The 25,474-nt window shown below is 34.3% G+C and overlaps 1 protein-coding gene and 1 non-coding gene across 2 annotated transcripts in view; both read right to left on the bottom strand.

Moving 5' to 3' along the window:
• Window positions 1–14,329: 14,329 nt before the first annotated feature.
• Window positions 14,330–14,401, bottom strand: Trnae-uuc. Its single transcript has one exon. It is a non-coding gene; the product is annotated as a tRNA-Glu (tRNA).
• A 3,213-nt stretch (window positions 14,402–17,614) lies between these two features.
• Window positions 17,615–25,474, bottom strand: part of LOC125052476 (diuretic hormone class 2) — a 51,244-nt gene continuing 43,384 nt past the window's right edge. The window contains exons 2-4 of the mRNA XM_047653352.1: window positions 21,940–22,023; window positions 21,382–21,483; window positions 17,615–18,137 (exon numbers count right to left, since the gene is read on the bottom strand). Of these exons, the coding sequence (XP_047509308.1) occupies window positions 18,008–18,137; window positions 21,382–21,483; window positions 21,940–22,022 (315 nt within the window). The 5' untranslated portion in view covers window position 22,023 and the 3' untranslated portion in view covers window positions 17,615–18,007. The remainder of the gene's footprint in view (window positions 18,138–21,381; window positions 21,484–21,939; window positions 22,024–25,474) is intronic.

The following is a 25,474-nucleotide window of genomic DNA, read 5'->3' as shown; positions in this document are numbered from 1 at the left end:
TTTGACAGAGATACTTATATCTCTTGGGTTAAATTGTTTGGTGTTCTTGTATCCGCGGGTTATAATTTGACGTTTTATACAAAGAATAATTTTACCATCATGAGAAATTTAACACACCCACGCCCGCCGCCAATTAATTACGCGCGACTTAATTAGACTTTTTCTCACCCTTAGCACAATTTATATTACAATCAAGTGGAGATCCGGTTCCTTTATACCGGGAAGCAGTGTCTAATTGATTTACGGGAGAACAGTCCTGAGGTCGTAGGTTCGATTCCTGTGCACGAATAAGACTATCTATTTGCGCATTTAAAACTCGCTCGTACTGTTCACCGTGTTTTCAATGCGCCTTCAGGCAAGCATCGTGAAGAAAACCTCAGACCCAAAAATTCGACGGCGTGTGTCAGGCACAGAACACCTCACCTACTTGTCTATTAGAAAATGCAATCACGAAACAGATCCAGAAAACTGAGGCCCAGATCTAAAATATTGTAGCGCTACTAGTTTTTTTATTGTCGACGGCTACAGACAGACAGTACGGCTAAAAAGCTGGCCTTCCTAGTATTTTATGTTGATTTGGACACTTTATTTCGAGGTTATTAATAAAAAAGGAAATAGATAAGAACGCTAACTGATCCACCTTTATAATATCTAAATATTAGAAATTTAATTTATTTATTTATAATTTTCAGTCGTTTAGTGTGTTTAATTAATAAATATAATAATTTAATGTCTATTTTAAAATATGGTTTAAGTTCGATTCAATAAATTTTAATCTAATTATGGCCGGAGAGTGGTCAATTTATCTTTTTAGGACAGACAAGTCACCTTTGACTTTGAAAGTTGAAACCATTTTAATAATTTAAGAGAGCATTTTGTCTGGACTCAGAACGAAGGACATAAAAATACTACTTCAGAAGTATTATCATATTTTCTATTCGAGTTGACAGTTACAATCTTTCTTTCATAAAACATTTTATCCATTTATCATAGAAAATTATGACAAGTAAGAATAATACAATAATAAAAGCATTTATTTAAAACATTTTCATGCGACGCGCAATGCGCGTTTTGTCTATTGATGTTTGACAGCCAATGACAGTTGAAGTTGACATTTCGTGGATGTTGGTTCAGAACGTGTTTCTTCATTCACGATAAACACAATTTAAATAATTATCGATTACCTCCTAATAACAAACAGTTTAAATTAAATTATTGTATTAAATATTACTTAGAATTACACAGCTGTTACACAGAAGATTAATGACTATTTATAATTAGTATAAGATTTACGTTGATAAAATATTTTGGCAGATTTATGTGTATTAAAATAACTAGATTAAAATAGACTCTATCTGTATTCTAGATCAATCTAATATTCTAATGTAGAATTCTAGCTGCCTGAGAGAGTCAGGAAATTTCAATTTTCTGTATAATTTTTAGTTCTCTTTTGACGGGTCGCCTAAAAGAGTGGTGGTTACCGAAAATAATTGTTTTCTTGTGTAAGAAAGGAAATCTAAGAAATACAAATAAGTCATCGTTATGAAAGTTTACTCTAGAGATATTACTCACTAAACAAATATTATATGTAATTTGTAAAGTAGAAAACGTATAAATACAATCTTTTCAATCAATGTTTTCGAGCCAACATAAGACACGATTTGTAAATAATTTTCATATTATATAGCAATAGCATATTTAGTTTTATCTATTCTTATATTATCACCGAAAGGAACTGAAACTTTTAGTAAAGACTTCGTAAGTCCTAAATTGGCCGTATCTAAACAATTTAATATTCCATTCCAAAACATTAATGTTTTTGGGCCATTTTTTTATGATTTGATTTGCCTTAAAAAAATCATTTAAACCCTTATTTTCACCCTTCTACAACAATTTTACTTTTAATAGCGAAGTTAGTATTGCAATCATTACTTCAAAATATCAAGCCGGTTCAACTAATAATATAGACCATAAAAAACTCTTTAAACCCCTTAATTCCTTGAAACATTGAAAAGCAATTAAATTTCCAAAGGCTTTAGAATCAAAGGACTAAGCTTAGTGCACAACAGATAATTTATCCTAACATCTAATAGCACTTGAAAGTAATTAAAAAGAATTGAAGAGAGCCACCCAGCTGACCCATTTCCGTTCGCGTTCACGACTTGCTGGGGTCAGGACACCTTCAGACAATATTGATCCTTATTCGAAGTTGCTAAGGTTCAAATTAAAACGCCGTAACATATCCTTTAATTGATTCGCGAGACGCTCAGTAATGGAAGTCGATTGTGAAATTATTGGAATAGTTTTGCGGCATTTTTAATCTACACCCGTTTGAGGTGTGAAATGTTAAAAAGTAAAGTTGTTCTTTTCTTCGTTCGCGATGCTAATCGTTGTAATGCTCGTTGGACCAGGAACTATTTTAAAAACTTCGAACGGATCAACAGTGATATTACGATTATGTATGTAGCGGATTTAGTATCACCATCACCCTATCTGCCTTTATTCATAATAAAATATCAAACATACACCGATGAACGTCAAGAAGAAAAAAAAATGAAAGCTTCTAAATTCCTTTTTCCTGCTAGTTTATATTCCAACTTAGCTGACAGTCCAACTTTTATGAGAATTTAATAGTTTTTGTGATATGCGTATCCATACAAAACATGTCTTTATTCCTGTCCAGTTGACAGGTATTTTAAGTCCGACGTCGGCTGCACGCCCGAAAAAGCATAACACATCGTCCCATTACGCTCATTGTCCCATTACGCTCATTGTCACGTTACGCTCATTGTAGCTTGCGCCGTATCTCTCTTCCACACGATTGGCCTATGCGTCTGAGGGTTACTCCTTTTACAAATAGTGATAATTCAATAAAAATGATTACAATTTTATTCCTAATGTATGCAATCATTTCTTCAATGTTTTGTTATGACGTTGTCACGTAAAACTGTCGTCCGTAAACCGAATTTACAGACAACCATTTTTTTAAATTACTTTTACAATCTATTATGAAGACCCATAACTTATTACCTGTACAAGCAGTTTTAACATTTTATTCCACAATAAAGATAACTCATTTTTATATCGAAAACAGATTCCCAAAAATAGACCCTTATCGAGCTTTAGGGGCGCAATAAAGCTGAGGTCATAATATCTTGTACATTTCGCAAACGTATTTTAGAATTCAGCTTCAAAGCAAAGGCGATTTATTTGTGGAATGATTATACTGACATGACCAGACTTTTGTGAAACTTGTTTAGGCGCATGAGGGTAAAATTTTTACGGATGAAACGCAAAAATAATAATATTAGCGTCACGAAGATGTGCAGCGTTTTTGTCGAAGAAAAAGGAGAGTGAGAAGGGCGAATTACCTTATAGAAAATTTAATAAAGAGAATTAATGAAATATTAGTATTTTATATTTTATGCAAAATAATTAATTGTACGTAATCTCAAATGACGAATAGTAAATTAAAATGCCACGTGTTTTTATTATCGAAGAAATAAATTAAAAAAATAATAAATTTATGATTTTCGACGCTTAATATTTTATTGACAATTAAATTCATTAAATTCCTATAATGGCTGGTCGTCGCGTCGTGCTTCAATAGCCTCGGCAAGGATGGATGCACCGATCTTGGATGATGGAGTGCGCTGTCAAAAGTCTTATGACACTCAAGAAAAAGAATGAAATTCATTTTGTAGATAAGCAACACACACGACATCACTTAACATCCTCCAGACCGTATGCCTGTTCTATAAACAATATTTCTTAACGACACAATCATTTAGAAAACATTTAAATAACGCACCGAATCACTTGCCTTGAATCAGAACAAGAAAAAAAACAAAGAAGCTATATGGCTACTGATTTATTTTACATTTAAGCACGTTTAAAAGTCGACATGAGTTTTGCCTTGCGTAGACTTCCCCAAATGCCGCAGTGCACGACATTGAACCGTCGGATCTTATTAAAACAGCTTCTCCCAGAAAAAAAGTGTTTAGAAAATTAAAACAAATTTAAAAAGTTTGGTCCCTGTGACAGTGGACCGTTAATGGTGCCAGCATGTAAGATTATTGGAAATACTGTATATTTGTGTTGGAAATAAATTGTCTTTAGTATTTATACATTTTATAAGACCAAATCCCCAACTTTGTGTCTTGATAACGATCGCTAGTCTCTCAAAGTTTATTCACGTATTCAGGTCGTATCCTTCAAAAAACGGTTAAATAGTCACCTAATAGGCCACACTTCTGTATCCAACTCTCTAGTTATTTAAAATCAAATCGATAAAAAAATGTGATATTTGTTTCGTAAATGAAAAATCTGGAATTATTTCCGTTTACGACACCTTGTATAATTAAGTTTGTAGGGATTCCCTTTGTTCTATCGAGTGTAATTGACGCCTGCTCTGAGTCGCTTTAAAAATATACCTTACACAAGCCAACTGAAATAACTTCGAAAACAATTTCGATTTCAATTAAGAAATTACAAATGAAGGTCTTTTGATGTTATTTGTGTATTTAATTATAAAAATGATTATATCTATAATTAATAAGAAACTGTATAAGTTCTATTCTTGGCCTCAGAATTCTACTTTTACACGTTTTTTTTGGCAAGTAGGTGCTATTAGTGCACAGCCCTGATGCGAGTGCACCACCTCAAAGTTGAGAGTCGCACGGAAGCCACTAGGCCTATACTGCTACAAACTTCCGTTCTCACAAACAGAATATCATTATCAATAGGCTAATGATCTACCAAGTAGAAGCTAGTTTTCGCCGGAATCGAACCCAGAAGCTTCAGGGTATAATAATATATCATTAGCGTCAAAAAGCCACGGGTAATATTACGTTTTAAAATTCGATAAATCATTGTCATCTTGACATATTACAGGATAGGAGCTTTATCGATTTATACTTTAAGGGTAACAACGTTCCAAGCATCTAAATTGTGAAATTGTTGTTTTGATAATATACCCTAGTTAGTATTGAAAGTAAAATTAATAAAGTATTAAAAAAAATACTATTTATGATACTGTCTATGGAAGGATTTGTGTCTTTAACAAGTTTCTAAGCTCTCATCCGTCTATCATTTATTCATATAGGTAATACAATGTTCACTTATGAACATCAATAAAGAAATAATATATATTAAATGCTTATAATTTTACATTTACTGCCAGTTCTCAAATCAAGGGCGTAGAAAGGAAGAGAGAACTGTCAATATAAGTTTTTTTTGTTTTACACAATGTTTGTAAAGAGCTGCAACCATTACAACATTTTCCACATGACATGTTAAGTAATCAATAGTTAATTAATCATAATAAAATAAATTAAAAACAAAGATTTGTTCTGTATCAGCAAGCATGGTGAAATAGGAGCACGCACTTACATTCTCGTGGGAACAACACGCCTAGTCGAAATAACTAACAACACCGAATACAAGAATTCAAGACCGACCAGTCACCACAAGTAGCACCCGTTCACGAGTATGACCCATCGGCCCCCTCGCCATATTTTAGGGAGAGATACAACTCAATCAATAATACATATAGATCTAAACCTATTTTTATAAGCTTTCAAATTTATTTCTAAACCATTCACAAGGGCAGAATAAATGCTAGACAGTGTTGAACTTATGTGAGAACCTATGAACGAAGGTTTTTCCAAGCCCATTGGTCTGGAAAGCCTCCCCACAAGGGCAACCGACTGGAAATCACATCTATTCTATATACATATGTATAGTTTATATGAAACGACCTCAAACGCATTATTTTTAGCTCGGTGGAGTTATTTTGAAGTAACAATTTTTATAACGATCGCAGTTGATACAGGTTCTTAGGCTTGCCTTTATTAGTGTGCACGGTATGATATTATACAAATTTATCATTAGTAGTAAATTACCTTAAACAGCCTATATTCGGTAGTGGGCTGATCTGTTTTAGGCGTTGTAAAGTGCCTATCTTGAAACTATCCGCTGTTTTGTAGTTTTAATTTCGCTTTTTGTAACATTTATCTTTATATTGTCATACATTTTAGATAAAAGAGTTTGTAACATATACCGTAGAATTAGTACTATTTATGATGTGGTAAACTTTACTAAATAAATAAATAAACAATAGACGGGGTCCCGAAATTAATGCCTCGTATCAACGTCTTCTGTTATTTCGTGTACCTATACATACCCACCGGTAGAGTGCCTTAGGGCCGATTTACATTATCTTAGTGTTTAGGAGAGTGCTTTAGTACAACTTGAAAGGCAAGTTCTTTAGTGCTTTAGTGCGTTGCGAGCGAACGTTTACATTTCTTCCAGTAGAGTATCATTACAGCGCCACAATGAACGCGCAACGACGTCGGCAAATACGCTCTATTCTACGCAAAATACTAACTGTAGTTATGGAACAAATAGAAGACGAGAGTTTTTAACGTTCCACAAACATTCGTGAACAACATATTCAGACACAAATTTGATAGTTGTATCTTCCGACCATTTAGCCATCTTTAAAAATAAAAAAATGCACTTATGCACTCTCCTAAAGATTTGACTAAATTACGTGTTTACACACAACGAGGGAAGATCTCGGGGGGTACGCGGGCGCGGGAGGTGTATCACTTGAAACAAAAATAAAAAGCGAGTCTATTTTGATTCAACTTGAAAGTCAAGTAGAACCGTACTAAAGCAAGTAGCGTTTACATGTTTCAACTAAAGTACTATCCTAAAGCACTCTCCTAAACACTAAGATAATGTAAATCGGCCTTGAAACAGATAGATTAAGGAAGAATTTATACCTAATTAATATGATAACTTGTTAAATTGTTTTAGATTTGTATATAAATGTAAAAATCTTCCTCGGAATTAGCTTATCTTGAGAATTAAAATCTGTATACATTCGGTGAATGATGAATGATTCGCTTTGCGCAATTGCATGGAAAATATTACTATATTTTTTGCAGAACACATACTTACACGAGTATTGAGTATTTCCTTAGCTTTTGGTAAGAATAATTGTACAATTTTGCGATTCTCACTTATGGTAATAAGACGTCAGTATTTATAGTATCCGATGTAAATCGAGGAGCGTGATGTGAGACTCAATTTAGTGACAATTAGGCAAAATTTTCAATATTTTATATGCGTCATTTAAAAAAGCTCTCATTAAGGTGGTCTGAAAAGTTCCCATTACCCATTCGGTTCGTTTCAAGTGTGTAATCTTGTGCTGTGGCTGTAATTGATCCTGGCTCAGCATTATGCTGAGGAGCAGAATGTTTCACAGCGCTCGTCATTCTTCAAAAGACCACAGCATAGGTCTTAATAAAAATATCGTGACTTTATTTACGAGCGAGTATTTTTTTTTTGATTGGACTATTCACACCAATTGACCTAGTCCCATGCTAAGCTGGTGAAGCTTGTGTTATGGGTACAAGGCAACGGATATACATACATATTATAGATAGATAGACATTAAATACATATTTAAACACCCAAGACCTAAGCGCAACACCAAATGCTCATCACATCGATGTTTGTCTCAGCCGGGGATCGAACCCGGGACCCATGGATTAGCAGTCAGGGGTACTAACCACTAGACCAATGAGCCGTCATTATTATGTATTATATTTCAGTATTGCGCAAATGTAAACAAAAGCCCATTGGCACAGCCGTGGTTCGAACGCACGAACTCAGGCGTTAAGGGGCGACGTATAAGTATTGGCCAACACTCCATTAATTGGTGGAGGCCATAGAAAAATCGATTGTCCAGGAATAGAGAAGTAACGTCTGCGGAGGGTCAAGGCTCGTGACTCACGAACCAAATACACGTGTTGAACGAAGCTATTTATTACATAAACAATGCAGGTTGAATCATTTTGTGAATTTACCTGTTTGGTGCACCGGATCTTTTATCTTTTTTATATATATATATATAATGAAAATGGTCTTCGTTTGAGGCTCAATCACGCCTAAACCACTGATCGTATCGACATGAAACTACCACCATTCGATGCGAAATTTTTCCTAGATGGTTTATGGCTATTTATTTCTAACGTTCCTTCATTTTTTATTGCTGTTTTACTTTTATGAACATTTATCGCGCTAATAAAAACAAAAGAGGGTTCCTAGAACCTCAAAACGTCAACGTCTGTTAAAAACTCGATTTTCGTATAGCAAAGCGGGAAGTTATAAAGAAAAATAATAAAAATGTGAAAAAAATAATAATGAAACATAAAATTTTATTTATTTCTTATTTTAATTCGCCCAGCAAAGCGGGCGGGAAACGGCTAGTACATAAATAAAGATCTTTTGATTGAACCAGATATATAATAGAATAGCCGCCGTCGTGTTTATTATGTTTGCCTATAAGTGCTGGTCACCAAGGCTGTCTTAAACTAGGCTGGGGCCTTTGGGCACACAAGAATTTGGGGCCCTTTTGGAAAGTAAAAAAAGCTAATTATAATTTAAAAAAATACTAAGTATGACCATTCAGGTTATCAAATACAGTATGATATATTATGTCATTAATGATATTAGACTGCTGCTGGTTTTTTGGTTATGATTACGATAACGGTTTCTGTTGAGAGATTTCTGTTGAGTCTTCTATTATATCCTTATTAATTAGTACAGTAGGAATAGGCGCAGTTATCGATATAATGGCGTAGTATATTCCTTCTGATAACTTTTTTGATTACTGATTTGTGAAAAAAGTATAATGTGCCCGACAAAAATGTTTTGAGAATAAATGTGGGAGAGAAATTGTCGGTCCTTCGGGGCCCCCTGAGAATGGGGCCCTGGGCACGGGGCCCGCGTGTCCTTATGGTGAAGACGGCTGGACACATTAAATCTTGTATTTAATTTTCTTATGTACCAATGTATCAGTGTGCCAAGCATTGGCAAGCTTTTGTAAATAAAATAAAATAAGAATTATTGCACAGTCGCAGTCGCTTTGTAGGTGCCGAAATTTCTAAGAAAGGCACCTGAGGAATAAACGCTAGGCTCGCTCGATTCATAGATTACATTGCCTGTAGGAAATTTTGGTCTCAGTTACTAAACGCAACTTCGTCACCTATCTATTATATATAACTTATTGTAAATGGTTATAAAAAGTGTACACTGTATTACATATAGTTATTAAGAAAAAACAGGAACAAAAAACAAACTAAACTAATAAAGGATACTGAAACATTTATACAACACTAGCAAACTCGGCGAACTCCGTTTCGCCACCAGATGGCTTCGTTTTATGTAACATTTCGTTTGGTGACCCCGCTTTTCCGTTGAAATTTTTCCTGAATTAACGTGAATAAACTTCACGGAGCCCGAGACCTTTCCAACGAATGCAAAACCGTGGAAATCGGTTCGTGCGTTCTGGAGTTATAGCGTCAGGAAGGAAAACCCGACTTATTTTTATATAGTAGATTATATATAAAATTAAAACAAATTTAAAAAGTTTGGTCCCTGTGGCAGTGTACCGTTAATGCTGGCATCATGTAGGTGAAGAATATTCTGATTACTGTATATGTGTGTTGGAAATAAATTGTTTTTAGTATTCATACATTTCATAAGACCAAATCCCCAACTTTATGACTTGATAACGATCGCTATTCTCTCAAAGTATTTTATTCACGTATTGTTACCATTGCTATTAAAATTTTCATTTCTCACGAAAACAATGTTTCGCACTCGCGACGGGCAATGAACTTGTCCTCACTTTATTATAATTTACTGTTCTGTGGTCAAAACAATTATTTCCTAAGAAATGATTTGGTAGACAGCAGAATATTCTAGTTCTACGTAATAGTGTAGTGTATTTCTACCTAATAGTGTGTATAATTTGACGACTCATTGGTCTAGTGGTTAGTACCCCTGACTGCGAATCCATGGGTCCCGGGTTCGATCCCCGGCTGAGACGAACATCGATGTGATGAGCATTTGGTGTTGTGCTTAGGTCTTGGGCGTTTAAATATGTATTTATATGTCGATCTATCTATAATATGTATGTATATCCGTTGCCTAGTACCCATAACACAAGCTTCACCAGCTTAGCATGGGACTAGGTCAATTGGTGTGAATTGTCTTTAAAATATATATATATATATATAATATATATATAACTTTACTACCACTATTATGATTTTAAGGGTTTAAGGATGTGTTTCCACCACATAATTGTAAACTTTCTTTTCCGGTTATGTATACAATAAAAAAAAATTAAATCATAGATTCGATTGCAAATCTTATTTTAAGCTTTAGTAACTTTTTATATATGTATTGTGTACGGTTTAAAAATAATTAAGCATGGTTAGCGAACTTAGAGCCACTGCTCTAACAACCTTTTAGATCTGGGTCTCAGATTTCTGTACATGTTTCCTGTTTCTAATAGGGATCGCATTCTGTGCCTGACGCCGTCCACTTTTTGAGTCTAAGGCAAGGTTTTCTCACGACGTTTTCCTTCACAGTATAAAATGCCATTGCTCAAGCCGGGGATCGAACCTTTGACCTATAACAGTTGCAAATTGAAGCCGTTAGGTTAACACTGCTGTCAAACTATCAAAAATATATCTTTTTGTTTTATTTCATTTAATTTCGACTATTACTTCCACACCAATTGGTACTACAAATAACTCCTATATTAAGTTAATATCAACGGTTTTCATTACCCCATTCCACGAAAAGCATGTTATTTTCCAAAGGCCATGTGTATTGAAACGACATCTATCATAACGATAATGTTCAAACATTTCTGTACGCGCTAAACGATCTATTTTCGGATTGTTTTAAAATGGAAATTGGTGGGGTAAATGACACGGCTTATGACGGATGTTCAAATGTTAAAATTTATCAACTGAAGGTTAGGTGTGTGTGTAATTATACTGTAAATTTGATGTTATATTTTACGTAAAACACATAATTTCTCAAGGATAGTAGTTAAATGAAAAGTCTCTTTAATAATGTATTTATATATTGCATTGCACATGAAAAATAAATCAAATATCAGAGAAAAAAATGAATTGTTCAGGCTATTGATAAACGTAATAGTTGAAAAATACATCAACGGTTTTTATAGATTATTTTTCCGACCCAAATATCGGCCAATAGAATTGCACCATTCGACGTCACGTGGTACTATACTGATAATTTTTTGTGAAAATTTTCTCTGGTCGTTGCTTCAAGAAAAGTATTAAGTAGTTGTTTTATTCATTATGAAATTCTTATTTGTTAACTGTACATTTCGTCTCATGGTGCAATTCTATTGGCCGACATTTGGGTCGGAAAAATAATCACTTATAATACCACAAGAGCTTCAAAATTATCGGGTATTTCCCGATAGGTTCGTTGCAAACAATTAATTGTTATATTATATTAATTGTTATATTATATTAATTGTGATAGAATTTTGAAGCTCTTGTGGTATTATAACTGAATAATAATAGTTCCCTATAATACTTTTTTCTTTTCCTATGAAATCATGATAAGGAATAGTTAGTTAATAGGATAGGGAACGTTTGTGAAGCACATCTTTTGTCTGTTTGGCTAGCTTTTCTCAGGTACTACTTAGTGTTGAATGGTCAATTTAATTGGTAAGGTAAGACTAAAATGATGGCAGATTAAGTAATATTTTAAATTAAATAAACAAAATTCATGCTGGCTTGAGAAAAAATTATGATAAGAATAGTGCAAACTCGTTTTCAAAGAAAAATCTAGAACAACCGTCTGGATCTATGAAGATTGTCGCGGGGAATGTATTAAAACTTTCATAATACATTATTCAGCAGTTTCAGCGAGGTTTTTAATTATTTTAATTCCTAGAACTTTAGAGCGACTGAACTTTTAGAAACAATGTTAAGCTTACATTTTCTTCTGAAATTATGGAATTAAAAAAGCAAGGTTTTATCTCCTACTGGACATTTATTTATGGGTCTATTTCTTAGTAGACCTTTTGTTAGTAGAAAAAAACATTGTTTCGTGAATCGAACTCAACACAGTTTAAGTAATAAAAAACCTTTTATTTAGGCCTTAGATTTATGTACTTATTTTTTTCTAATACGGAGGTAGGTAGCCTTACTGACACACGCCGTCGACTTTGGGTCTAAGGCATGGCGGTTTCCTCACTATATTTTTCTTTACCATACGTATGGGTATTAAATTCGCACATAGAACGTCCATTGTCGCATAGCTTGCCTTGCGATTCTGTAACTCACTTTTCGAACTCTCACAGCGGTTTTCACAGCGGCGGTCGCGCTCAAATCAGTCGTGAAGCAGTCATTTTACGATTTGGCATTCTGATAAGGAGGGAGCTTGTAGTTTATTGTTTAAACCGCTGTGAGAGTTCGAAAAGTGAGTTACAGAATGGCAAGGCTGGTTTCGGACCTAATTAATAAGGGTTGTACGCTGTAGCCTAGGTCAACGCTGCTCTATTACCAAAACAAACAATTAAACGTACAAGCTTCAAGGCGGGATTTCTAAGTTTTATGTAACATCATCTTCATTTAGAAATCGAAAAAATTCTATCGTACCTAAAGCGTCACTCAAAAATGCATAATTTATTCTAAAATATCGGTACATTTCAAGTTCGAAATTCAAAAGGTTATGTATTTTTTAGTCACGAGATCGGCTATTAAACCTTTGACTAAAAATATCTTAAATCATATTTATCCTCACAGCAGCGAACGATGTGCAATTGACATCTCTAGAAAACACAACGATGCCTTGTGATTTTATTTTTGGCAAAGACCGAGACTGCATTGCTGTATTAACAGGAAGTTACGTAGGAAGGCTTAAGAATTATGTCTCTTTGATCTAGGTTACTGTAGGTTTTTTTATAGAACAGGGGGCAAACGGGCAGGAGGCTCACCTGATGTTAAGTGACACCCACACCATGAACACTCAATGTCAGAGGGCTCGCGAGTGCGTTGCCGGCCTTTTAAGAATTGGTACGCTCTTTTGTTGAAGGACCCTAAGTCGAATTGTTTTTTTTTATAGAACAGGGGGCAAACGGGCAGAAGGCCTGATGTTAAGTGACACCAACACCATGAACACTCAATGCCAGAGGGCTCGCGAGTGCGTTGCCGGCCTTTTAAGAATTGGTGAGCTCTTTTCTTGAAGGACCCTGAGTCGAATTGGTTTGGAAATACTTCAGTGAGCTGGTTCCACGTAGTGGTGGTGCGTGGCAAAAACTGTCTGAGTGTTATACTGAGGTGTAAAACGACGGACGTCGAGGTGATACGTGGAATTTCGTATTCTGCCTCGACGCCCGATGATTTCAACAAATTTCATCTTTGAAGTGAGGTTTTATTTAATTACACAACACCAATCTTTACTACTAGATTGGTTACAACCTATCAGAAAATTTTATTTGGTTGAACGCGTTTCAATTCTTTGTATGTGGAAAATCCAAAAATCAAGGAAGTCAATATAAAGGCTAAAGAACGTTACGATAAAACCGCAAAGCCAGCAATGGATATAAAACATTTTCACTTTGAAATCGTTGAATCATGGATTTAAAGCTTCAGAAGTAGAAACAACTGCACGATTTTTCACTCGTTATGTCGTTCGACATAAACTCAGTGTCTAGGGTTGTCAAAGAGCTTAAATTACACATTTTTGCGGTTATATTTGTCACAACACAGAGCAGTGTTGGCCTTAACTTCAGCATGTGACTCTCATCCCTGAGGTATTCGATCCCAGTATGTGCAACAATGGACATTCTTGCTATATGCGCATTTAACATTTGCTCGAACGGCGAAACGTTGTGAGAAACGGCGTTTGTCAGGCAAAGTAGGCAGATCACCTACTTACCTATTATATTGACAAATTATCATGAAACAAATACATAAATCTGAGGCCCAGACCTAAAAAGGTTGTAGCGCCACTTGCATTTGTTTTTATTTTATTTTTATTTGTCCCAATTATTCGTAATGAAACCAAGGTCATAGGTTGTATTGTCATTAGAATATTATTTAATCCAGAGAAAAAGAATATTTATTTTTGATACAACACTCTATTCCTGTTTACACGGAAAAGCAAGACATTAAAAAAGAAAAAGAAGTGTGTACGTGTAAAATCCGTACACACTTTTATCATAATATTTTTTGATGGTTGCACACCCTAGCTATAATGGATGCCAGAACAAAGACACGTAGATGTTATTGTGCCTAGAGAGGTTTGTATACAATGAAGCCTATTAGTTCATATTTTGTTGAGCAAAAACTAGTCGGAAACTATACGTAAAAACAAAACTTCACCAATAAAACTATGTATGATATGATGAGCAAAAATTTTTTACAGGAAAAAAAAATTTGAATTGCAATTATGATATAAAAAACTAAAAAGAATATTCCCGTACCGGGAATCGAACCCGAGCCTCCTGGGTGAAAGCCAGGTATCCTAGCCACTAGACCATACGGGAGATACTGGTATATGGAAAATACTAATTTGTAATATTTTATTTAAACATTTACAATTTAATTTTTTATAAATTTATAATTTTAAATTACAAAGTAAACAATATTATGTTATATTTTATATTAACGTTACAAGTTGAAGTAGTTTTATAAAGTATTTCACGAAACCGAATATAGAGAATTAGCGCCATCTTAACTAATTTATCAAAACTACATAGAATATACACACATATGCCACGAGTGAAACTAATCTAAATTTACTGACATCTATTGGAATTTGCGATCAACTTTTATAGTGACGAGTGATATAGTTACGACAGTGTTTAGAATCGTCAATAGATGTCACTTTGTACAATTGGATTTTAAATAAAATTATATAATACATATACTAGCAGACCGGCCAAGCGTTGCTGTGGCCTGTGGCTAAGGTTTTTGTTACATTACATAGTAGTAAACTATTCAAGGGAAACGGTAGGAGTACACCAGTCATGGGGACCACCATGTTTTATTGGTGGTTATGCCATTAAATTGTAGCTTATGTGAAACGTTGGTACTTTCAACACAGCGCCATCCGTTAGTATTGTGACTATTAAATAATAAACAAATATTTTGCAATAAAATAATATTGCGGGTATAAATTGAGATGTAAGCTATCTTTTAAGTTAGATCAAACTGCGCACGGTGTGCAAATTTGATTGATATCGGTTCGGTAGTTTAGGAGTCCATAGCGGACAAACAACGTGACACGTAATTTATAAATATTAAGATTTTATTGCAAACTATTATACGTTTATTGGCTTTATAAATTGTCATCAAAATAGTCCACAATTATTATATTAATAAGCAATTGATGATGGTCTAGTTTTATAAACATTACATTATTGACAAAGCCGTCCGCCGCCTGCTTTTTAACAGAAACCTTTCAGCGCTGTTACTCTGTAACTTTCAATACGGTTCTTAGCGCCTACATTCTATGGCTACAATCATTGCGATGACGTCATTCCCTGAAACGCGCTAAAGAAGTTTTGCCGCTAGTTAGGCTGGTTCTGTTTAAGTTGGAGTAATTGTCACCTTTCCAACAAAACCTTTCTGACAAAAAAGGCCCGTAGGGGGCCTCGACATGTCCTAACGGATCCGGATGATCCAATCAAGATAGCTAACGACAAATTAAAAGCCGCCCGTGCCGCAAAAAATCAGATTAGGGTACAAAACCGCTTTCTCCAGGGAAGGCGTGGACCTTTACTTGGTACTCCAGTGAGCTTCCCTCCTGCCTTTCTGGTGCCTGACCAGCTCGCGACAGCCTATGCGAAAGTCCGAGTATTGCAGGAGAAGTCCTTGCACTAGTCGCGGAAAAGGCCCATTCCGGTCGCTAAAACAGGCCGAGCTGCCTTGCGATTCTGTAACTCACTTTTCGAACTCATACAGCGGTTTTCACAGCGAAAGTGAGTTACAGAATCGCACGGCTGAGGTGTAAATGCCCTTAAAGCCAACAGCGAAAAAAAAAAGGAATTGCCACCATCATTTCTTTACACATTTTCACAATTTCGATGTAATTATCTAAATATCCGTAACACAATATCATGAAAATCTACAATTTATCGTTTGCGTATGTGTGCGTCGGGTTGCCCTTCTCCCTACAATATAACGAAGGGGCCGATGACAACATGCATTATACTCGTGAACGGATGCTTGTTGTGCTGACTCGGATTTCATTTAGAATATGTACGGCTATAATCTTATTATTTCTACCTAGAATCACCTTGATTTGCGTGTGGTTCCCACAGTACAATGTGCCTACGAGTTATTATCACTTTCTTGCGTATTTAAAAGCATGACGGAGAGTTTTTTCACAGTTCTCGTCGTCTGTTTTCAGAACTGCCTTGGCATTCCGATAATCCGTTCTCAAACAGTTCTCCTTTTATTTCGTCACTCATGCAATTTCAATTTACGGGTTGGTGTAGAGGGAGTTTGTAGGGGAATTAAAAAGTCAGTTGTTGTCTATGAATATTTTATTTTATCTATTAAGATGATTTACAGCTTCTAACTAAACTAATTTGTATTTTAAAAAGTTATATTTAATCAAATATAAAAAACTTTTTACGCTTATTAAAAAATCTTTACATATTATATCTTCAAGTACTTAATAATTAGATGGATTGGTACAAATAAAATCATTTAAGCCAGGCTAAAAAAGTAATAAACACACTAAATTAAATTAGTTGCGGAACAATTATTGTAGTAAAATAATTTTACAAAATATTATATGGTGACAATTAACCTATTTTATTTCTAAAAATTGTCTAAATTTACATCTTGTGAACAAAATATTTACTATTTTACTTGATAAAAATTGGATTGATTATTTATTAAAGGGAAATAACTACATCAAACATATTATGAGAGTACCTACATAGTTTAATTATTTCTAAAAAAATAAAAACCTTTTTTTAATGAAGTGTATAAAACTCCGTAAAGAAAATAATTGCCTTGCCAATAATAACCTACTATGAATATTGTGAAGATGTTGTATTCTGATTTTTCTGTGAGTTAAACATTATTTACCGTAAAACCCATCTGGCAAGAGCCACTTAAAAGTAAGTAATAAGTTTATTACGCGTTTTGTTTATATAACTTCCAATTAAGAGTTTTTATATATCATAACTATTCATAACCTACATGACAAGCCGTAGTGTTTGTACTTTGTGAAATGTTTGAGGGGTACCGACAACTTAAAAATATTAATTATGTTTCAGCGCAAATCCAGATATACCTAACATAAAATAAAATATAAAAAAAAATTATACCTAACATTATCATTTGGAAATATTGTTACAATTTTCGGAATATCTGAATATAATGTTTTGTTAACGAAACGTTATCTTAACAAAAAGTTTATCGGTATCAGCTAAAAGGAATTCTCTCAGTGAAAGGTCTGGAATCGTAACACATAAATATATTTTTTTTTATTTAAATGAAAAAAAAAAAACATGAACAGGGTGAAATGTTACTAAAGGTGACCAATAAAATAACTATGTTTAGTACCAATTCAAAAGTCAATATTATTTTTGTTATATAAATAATTTGACATCATAACAAATAAGATATTGTTTTATCATACCGAATATCAATAAACCACAGAAATATTTTTGTTAATAAAACGTGTTCAGTGAATGTTTCTCAAGGACTCGTCTATCAGGAATATTCAGAAATAAAAATCATTTAATATACGAATATCTTTATTTCCCAACAATAGAATTTCTTATATATATTAGAATGCTTAAGTTAGCAAGGTACATAAAAGCGTGATTTTTACAATTTGAAAAGCATATTTTCCAAATGTTTTATATTTCTACTGAAAGACATGAAAGAGAGAGAAGATTAAGATTATCACTACTTGAATTTAATTTGTACTAGGCCGATAATATACGTAAAACTCAATGTTTTCTTGGCAAAGGTTTCCCTTGACTCAAGAATCTTAAATTCATTTTAAAATACATATTAACACAAAGATAATACATATTAAACAATTTAAAAAATCATGGCTTTAGTTATGCGAGGATTTTATAGTATTACAATTAAAAATTAATAGCTTCAGGGTGCAATATCAGTTTTTAGTGAGCATCACGTCGCTTTCTGCCGGGACCTCCTGCGAAGTTAGCGGCAGCCAGACCCATCATGTGCTTAGCGTGGACGGCACCGGAGTAGCCACGGTTCAAGCCAAGGTCGAGAGCCCGTTTCTCGCTGAAATATTAGTAATTTAATATTATACGAAGGGATCAGCAAATAGGAACGGGCTAATAAGATTTTTTTATAGAACGGCGGGCAAACGGGCAGGAGGCTCACCTGATGTTAAGTGATACCTCCGCCTCATGGACACTCTCAATGCCAGAGGGCTCGCGAGTGCGTTGCCGGCCTTTAAAGAATTGGTACGGTTCGGAAATACTTCAGTGGGCAGCTGGTTCCACATAGTGGTGGTGCGCGGCAAAAACTGCCTTGAAAATCGCTCAGTTGTGGAACGGCGGACGTCGAGGTGATACGGGTGGAATTTCGTATTCTGTCTCGACGTCCGTTGATGAAATTCAGCTGCATGTATTAATCCGAACAACTCCTCTGAACACTCTCCATGGTAAATGCGGTAGAAGATGCAGAGTGACCCCACATCTCTACGCAACGCTAAAGGATCAAGCCGCTCGGAGAGGGATTGGTCGTCGACGATTCGAACCGCTCTGCGTGTCAGATTGTGATGATAAACATGTGGCTAAGAGTGGATAATCTCATCAGATGACACAGACATAGATAAAAGGGGACTCTTCATAGTAATATATCAGTTGCGCTTCAACCTCTTTAGGTCTTAGCCTCAGATTTCTAAATCTGTTTCATGATCATTTTTAAATCAAATACGGCAAGTAGGTGATCAGTCTCCAGTGCCTGACACACGCCGTCGACTTTTTGGGTGTAAGACATGTGGGTTTCCTCTCGATGTTTTCCTTCACCGTTCGAGCAAATGTTAAATGCGCACATAGAAATAAAGTTCCATTGGTGCACAGCCGGGGATCGAACCTACGACCAAGTTATGAGAGTCGCACGCTGAAGCCACTAGGCCAACACTGCTCAACACTAACTAATATTAACGAACAATAATAAACTCTCCAATCGTTGTTAAATACTAATATTTGAAATTTTATTTGTAATATGATTAAACAGCTTTAATAGCACTTAGAGAGAACTTATGATCTTATGTTGATTGTAATATTTAGAGACGTATAATATAGCAATTTAAATTAATGAACGCTTTTGTGTTGTCAATTCTCAGGAGTTGACCAATTTACATTTTAATGTCTCGGTCAAACTTAAGTTATACGACGTAAGATGATGTACATAATGCATGACAGTTACTGTAACCTATTTATAAAATACTAGTAGACTCGGCCAAGCGTTGCTGTGGCTAAGATTTTTGTTATATAATTACATAGTAGTAGACTATTCAAGAGAAACGGCAGGAGAATACCAATCCACCATGCTTTTTTGGTGGTTATGTCATTAAATTGTAGCTTATGTGAAACGTTGGTATTTATTTTGATAAGGATCAATACCTAGGTACGAATAAAGAGCCTTTTCTAGCGGTGGTATTTTAATTAAAAAATATTAATAAAAGGACGCTTATTGTGACGTAACTATAAAAGATAGAGACATGCTGTCGCGACATTTTTATAGATAGTGATGTGTACTGAAAAATTGAAATACATCATTTTGTTCTATCATTAATAGTTTTCGCAGCGCACGCAATTGTAGGAAGTTTTTTTGTTTATTTTTTTACACCTTAGGTTAGATTATTCAAGTTTTAGTAAGCATCCCTAATTTTTTTGAAAATGAAACATAGCCTATGTCACTCGGGAATAGTGTAGCTTGCCAACGGTGAAAGAATTTTTGAAATCGGTCCAGTAGTTTCGGAGCCTATTCATTTCAAACAAACAAAAAATCAAATCTTTCCTCTTTATAATATTAGTATAGAAGAATAGATTTACAGAAAAGCGGACACAATAAGTAGTTTTTGTACCATTGTCAACAGATGGCTCTAAACTACGAATGATGAATGGCACTCGAAACGTCGAAATAATGTATTAAATTTGAGTTTATTAAAGAAGTTATTAAAGATCTTACTAACAAAATTGGTTTTTTATCGCAATTTATAACAATTTGCTTGGACTGTAATCAGCTGCTGCATTACGGAAAGCTATAGACCGAACAAAGTGGAGAGATATCACTACCAGAGCGGCACTTTACAGTGACGCGACCTTCAGCCATGAAGAATACGAGTAAGAAGTTATTGTTGAGGTGTTAGAATCTTTAAATTTCTTATTACCAATTTAAGTACTACCTACGTCGCCTATGAAGACAAGTTCAAAAAAGCTCGAAAAGCTGACACTTGGTGGGTTTTTGGAGTTTACTCCATAAGAAACGATTTGAGTTATTAGGCCCTGTACGGAAATTTTATGAGGAGTAAAATCAAGTGTAACACGAAAAGTTGAGGCGTTATGTGTAACATGAAAAGTTGAGGCGTTATGTAGAAAGAGACAAACATATATATCTGTAGGATTGAACGTGTAAAAGAATGAGATGGAATACATTACACAGACTATTGTCTAGCGTGCCATAGAGTTTTGTCAATAGTAATGGTCAGTGAAATTAAAACTAAAAAGATTGTTCATTCTTATTCTTCTCTTACTATAAAGGTAACTTTGGTCACAGAAAGAAAATCCTATTTGGGTATAGATGATGTAGGTACGTTTTATTACTACTGCAAACATTTATATTATAAAAACATATATTCTTACCACCTTTAGTATGAAAATATGGTCGACAGCCACAGAACATTATCGCCATCTTTGTTTATTATTTTTAATTAATTGATTAAATATATTTTATATTCACTTATAATACCACAAGAGCTTCAAAATTATCGGGTATTTCCCGATAGGTTCGTTGCAAACAATTAATATAGTCGTCATGACGACTATATTTGTGTGCAGGGAACCTTGAGGGTAATGCCCGATAATTTTGAAGCTCGTGTGGTATTCGGGGGATTATTTTTCCGACCCAAATGTCGGCCAATAGAATTGCACCATGAGACGAAATGTACAGTTAACAAATAAGAATTTCATAATGAATAAAACAACTACTTAATACTTTTCTTGAAGCAACGACCAGAGAAAATTTTCACAAAAAATTATCAGTATAATACCATGTAGGTTGTACCACGTGACGTCGAATGGTGCAATTCTATTGGCCGATATTTGGGTCGGAAAAATAATCATATAATATTTTATAATACTTATATTAAATTATTACGACCCATTTCTATTTTTTTCTATTCGATATATGTATATCATAATTATCGTTCGTAAGGAGTAAACTCCAACTTTTTTTTAAAAGAAGAAATATATTCGTGAAATATTTTGAGTTTGTATAGGATGTTGAAACATACTTAGCGATTTTACGTTCCTGTTGTAAGTAGTTGTCAAGGCGGTTCAGCATTTCCATGATTTCTTCAGGTTCGTAAGTGTCGTCCAAGTAATAATTGCCGGACCTGTAACGATCGATTCTTTTGTTAAGTTTATATGCCAACGGAAAATGATGAACCGTGCTAAATGGTTTACAGACTTGCGATTTGATTTTGTAAACAGAATATATCAATCGTATTTGACAATAAAACAAATGAAGTTAGTTCTAATGTCATGTTGAACTTTTGACCCCATTATGCATATAAAATACCAGTAGTATCGCACTGATTAATTAAGTAGTCTGATACTTTTAAGAAAAACTACCATAGTTAAAAGAGTGCACTTAGACAGATATAGTTTTTATAAATAAGTAGGGTAATATAGTATTTCTATGCAGTAACAGAAGGTATTCTTACGGAATATGTCCAATGGAGGAGCTGCCCACGACACAGGGAATCCTAGTGTGGGGGCTAGTGCACTTTCTAATTAAAATAAATATCCTTTTTTGTGAAGTGTAATTAAGTTTTTTTTCTTATACTCACATCCTGGGGTAAGCGGAGGCTGGTATCGCCAGGAGCAGGACGCCGAGGAAGAAGACGGCAAAAAGGCAGCTGATTCGCACCATTCTGAAAATAACCATTTCTAAATCATTTCTGTGTAATTCTATATAATTTGAGATTACGTTAACGTTACGTTAATTTTATAATAAATTGCCAGTCTTTGTATAGTACTAATTGGTACGTTCTCAATTAAAAGCTCGCGGTGTTCGGGATAAATTGTTTCAGATTGACTTTTATAAAAATCATTAGAAAACCCGCGAACGTGTTTGCAATTTCTGGGAGCTTTTACTGGTAATGATGAGGTTTTGTGTGATAGTGGGAAATGTCTAAATGAATATAGCAGGAAAGTTAGAACAAATAATTTCCTTATAGTTAAATTTATTATGTTTTTGTAACGTGATTTGTTAGTTATGTGTATCCCTAGTTATACTAAGTACCAGAGGTTTCATGGTGTAATGAAGACCGTGTGGGACACTTTAGTATAGGTTACTTAGAATTTAGATATAACTAGTGGACCCCACAGACGTTGTCCTGCATGATATTTCAAGCTATTAGGATATTAAAATATGAAAGTACCGACTGCAGCGCCACCTGCCGGGCTGATTTGTGAATCTAAACCATTCCCAGATCCCCTTGAACACACACAAAAAATTTCATCAAAATCGGTCCTGTCGTTTGAGAGAAGTTCAGTGACATACACACTCACAGAAGAATTATATATATAAAGATGTAGACATCTAAGCAACTAAACGGATCGAGGTGCCACACTTTGATATTACATTATAAGTTTTATCTTTGATTGTTAATTATAATTAGTGCATATAAAAATTTTCTTTGTGTAGGTATTTTAATTAAGAAGAATATGTGATAATTACTATAATTTTATTTTTTAGATACTTTCACATTGTTTTAGTCTGTAAGGATAGTGTGTAAATAAATAAATATTTAATGCCTTGTAATTTTTCTTATCAATAAAATTTTAGACATTTTAAAGGACAGATGGAACTCCCATAAACATTTCAATATTCATTGATGTATGCTCTTAGTGTTGGACAATTAACAAAGGTCTGTGAGTCAATTGAATGAGCCAGGTTTGAGTATACTCTAGTCCACTCGAGTTATGCTTCGTTTACGTTGCTTGTAAATATTACAGCACGTAGGTACGTAATGGGAAATAAAATTGAATTCCTAATTTTAAAATATTGTTAGGAACTATTGTACGTTAATTAATAAGTATAAAAACATATCATAATTACATAAACAGACATATTACATATACTAACGAGTGTTAGTAATTAAAAAGAGATTTTGAAGAACACATTAATTACGTTTCATAAATACCTAAATATATAAATTATTTTTGATAATGCTTTGACAATTGATTTTGATACCTATATCGTGGAAATTTCAGGCTATATGAGTTTAATTAAAGCGATCCAGTTGAGATCCAGTATTGCTTTCTAAATTGTTTGCATGTATTCGTACCATGGGGAGGTCATCAAAATTACGAATTGGAAGACTGAACTGATTGTTTGAGATCTCAATTTGTTGACGGCTGTAGTAGTGTTGGTCTAGTAGCTATTGCGCGCATCTCACATCCGTGATGTCGTAGTTTCGATACCCAGACGTGCACCAATATATCTATTTGCATTTTATCATTGCTCGTACGGTAAATCAACCGGCGTGCCTTAAGGCCGATTTACATTATCTTAGTGTTTAGGAGAGTGCTTTAGTACAACTTGAAAGGCAAGTTCTTTAGCGTAGCGTTTACTAAAGCAAGTAGCGTTTACATGTTTCAACTAAAGTACTATCCTAAAGCACTCTCCTAAACACTAATGATAATGTAAATCGGCCTTAACACCCAGAAAATCGACGGCATGTGTCAGTCATTGAAGTCCTATCACCTACTTGCCTATTAGAAAAAACGCCGCGGGACCTTCAATTAAGTTCCGAATAAATAAAATAAAATTAAAAACCACAAACAGATTTAGAAATCTGAGGCCCAGCCATAAATTTACAATGCAGTTCTCTTTAGGTTCACTCGTAATAAGAGGTTCTGTATTATGTATAATAAAGCTTTTCTATAGCAACCGGTTTTTTTCATATAGCCAAATATTGCTTCAGTACTATCAGTCATTAGCCTTCCGCACTTTCCATCCCGAAACGATAACTTAAAACCAAGCTGTATAAACCTTAAGATATTAACGAAAAACAGGAAAGAATAAATCGAAATCGATAACTTGGCTGGAGGTTGATTAGATTTCATAATCCCTTATCAAGAAATGTTAATTAATTCAATCAATCACTTTTACGTGATACCTTATCAAACCATCTGAATTGGGGAGAGAAAATTATCGGCGTTACATTAGTTGCATACAAATATATTTTATAATTCTATACAAAAAACTAGTGGACCCGACAGACGTTGTCCTGCATGATATTTCAAGCGATTAGTAAAGCAAAGTATGAAAGTACCGACTGCAGCGCCATCTGGCGGGCTGATTTGTGAATCTAAACCATTCCCAGATCCCCTTGAACACACACAAAAAAATTCATCAAAATCGGTCCAGTCGTTTGAGAGAAGTTCAGTGACATACACACTCACAGAAGAATTATATATATAAAGATATTAAAGGTATATCATTTTTTATTGTAAATCGTCAGTAATACGTAAGCATGTCTTATATTTTTGAGGAATTATTTATTTACAATAGCTTGGTATATGACAATGTATAAGACATTGGCACTCTAGAAAAATAAAATACGAGATTTTATGTGACAAGCACTTATAGGCAAACACACAAACATGAAGAAATAAAATAAAAAGTGTGAGGGGATGGATATCAGACATAGCTCGTTAATCAGAATGCTCGATCTGGATATCGGTGAGTTTTGGCCAAAACGCGTTCTTCTGAAAGAAGGGACAAAAGGGATGATGAGACGCCTAGGGTAACTAGAGGCTACACGAAATTTAAATTTAGTTAACAAGAATTCATTTCAGGCAATTATTTTACTTCTATTATATTAAATAAGAATGCATTTCATTCATTTATATATAGGTAACACTATATGCAATTACGAATATCTAACATATTTATACTGCCTGCTCTCGAATCACGTGCGTAGAACGCACAAGAACTTGCAAACTCTTTGACACTATCTAGGGAACCGCTTTTAAAGCATAATTTAGATAGTTAATAATGTGGTACATTTAAATCCACAGATACAGCCTTCCCTTTTATCATAACATATTATGTAAACGTATTAAGATCTGTTACCTCAGTTATTAGCGTAAAACATTAAAACTAACTATGACTAAAAAGGTTAATATTGCAAAAGTTTCGTCTCCTGAACGAGTCAACAATGGATTAGAGTTTAAGGTAAATTATGACCCTTATATTTAACTTGATTTAACTAAGCCCCAAAAACTTGACTTTACCCTTAAAACGCGACAATTTATTTAAGACTTGTTATTTGAGATTTACTGAGGAGTTATAATCAAGATTAATATAACAAT

The sequence above is a fragment of the Pieris napi genome, chromosome 9 (assembly GCF_905475465.1).
Source record: "Pieris napi chromosome 9, ilPieNapi1.2, whole genome shotgun sequence".
NCBI lineage: Eukaryota > Metazoa > Arthropoda > Insecta > Lepidoptera > Pieridae > Pieris > Pieris napi.
Note: the sequence above shows the minus strand (reverse complement) of the source record. Positions and strands in the feature narration are given on the sequence as shown.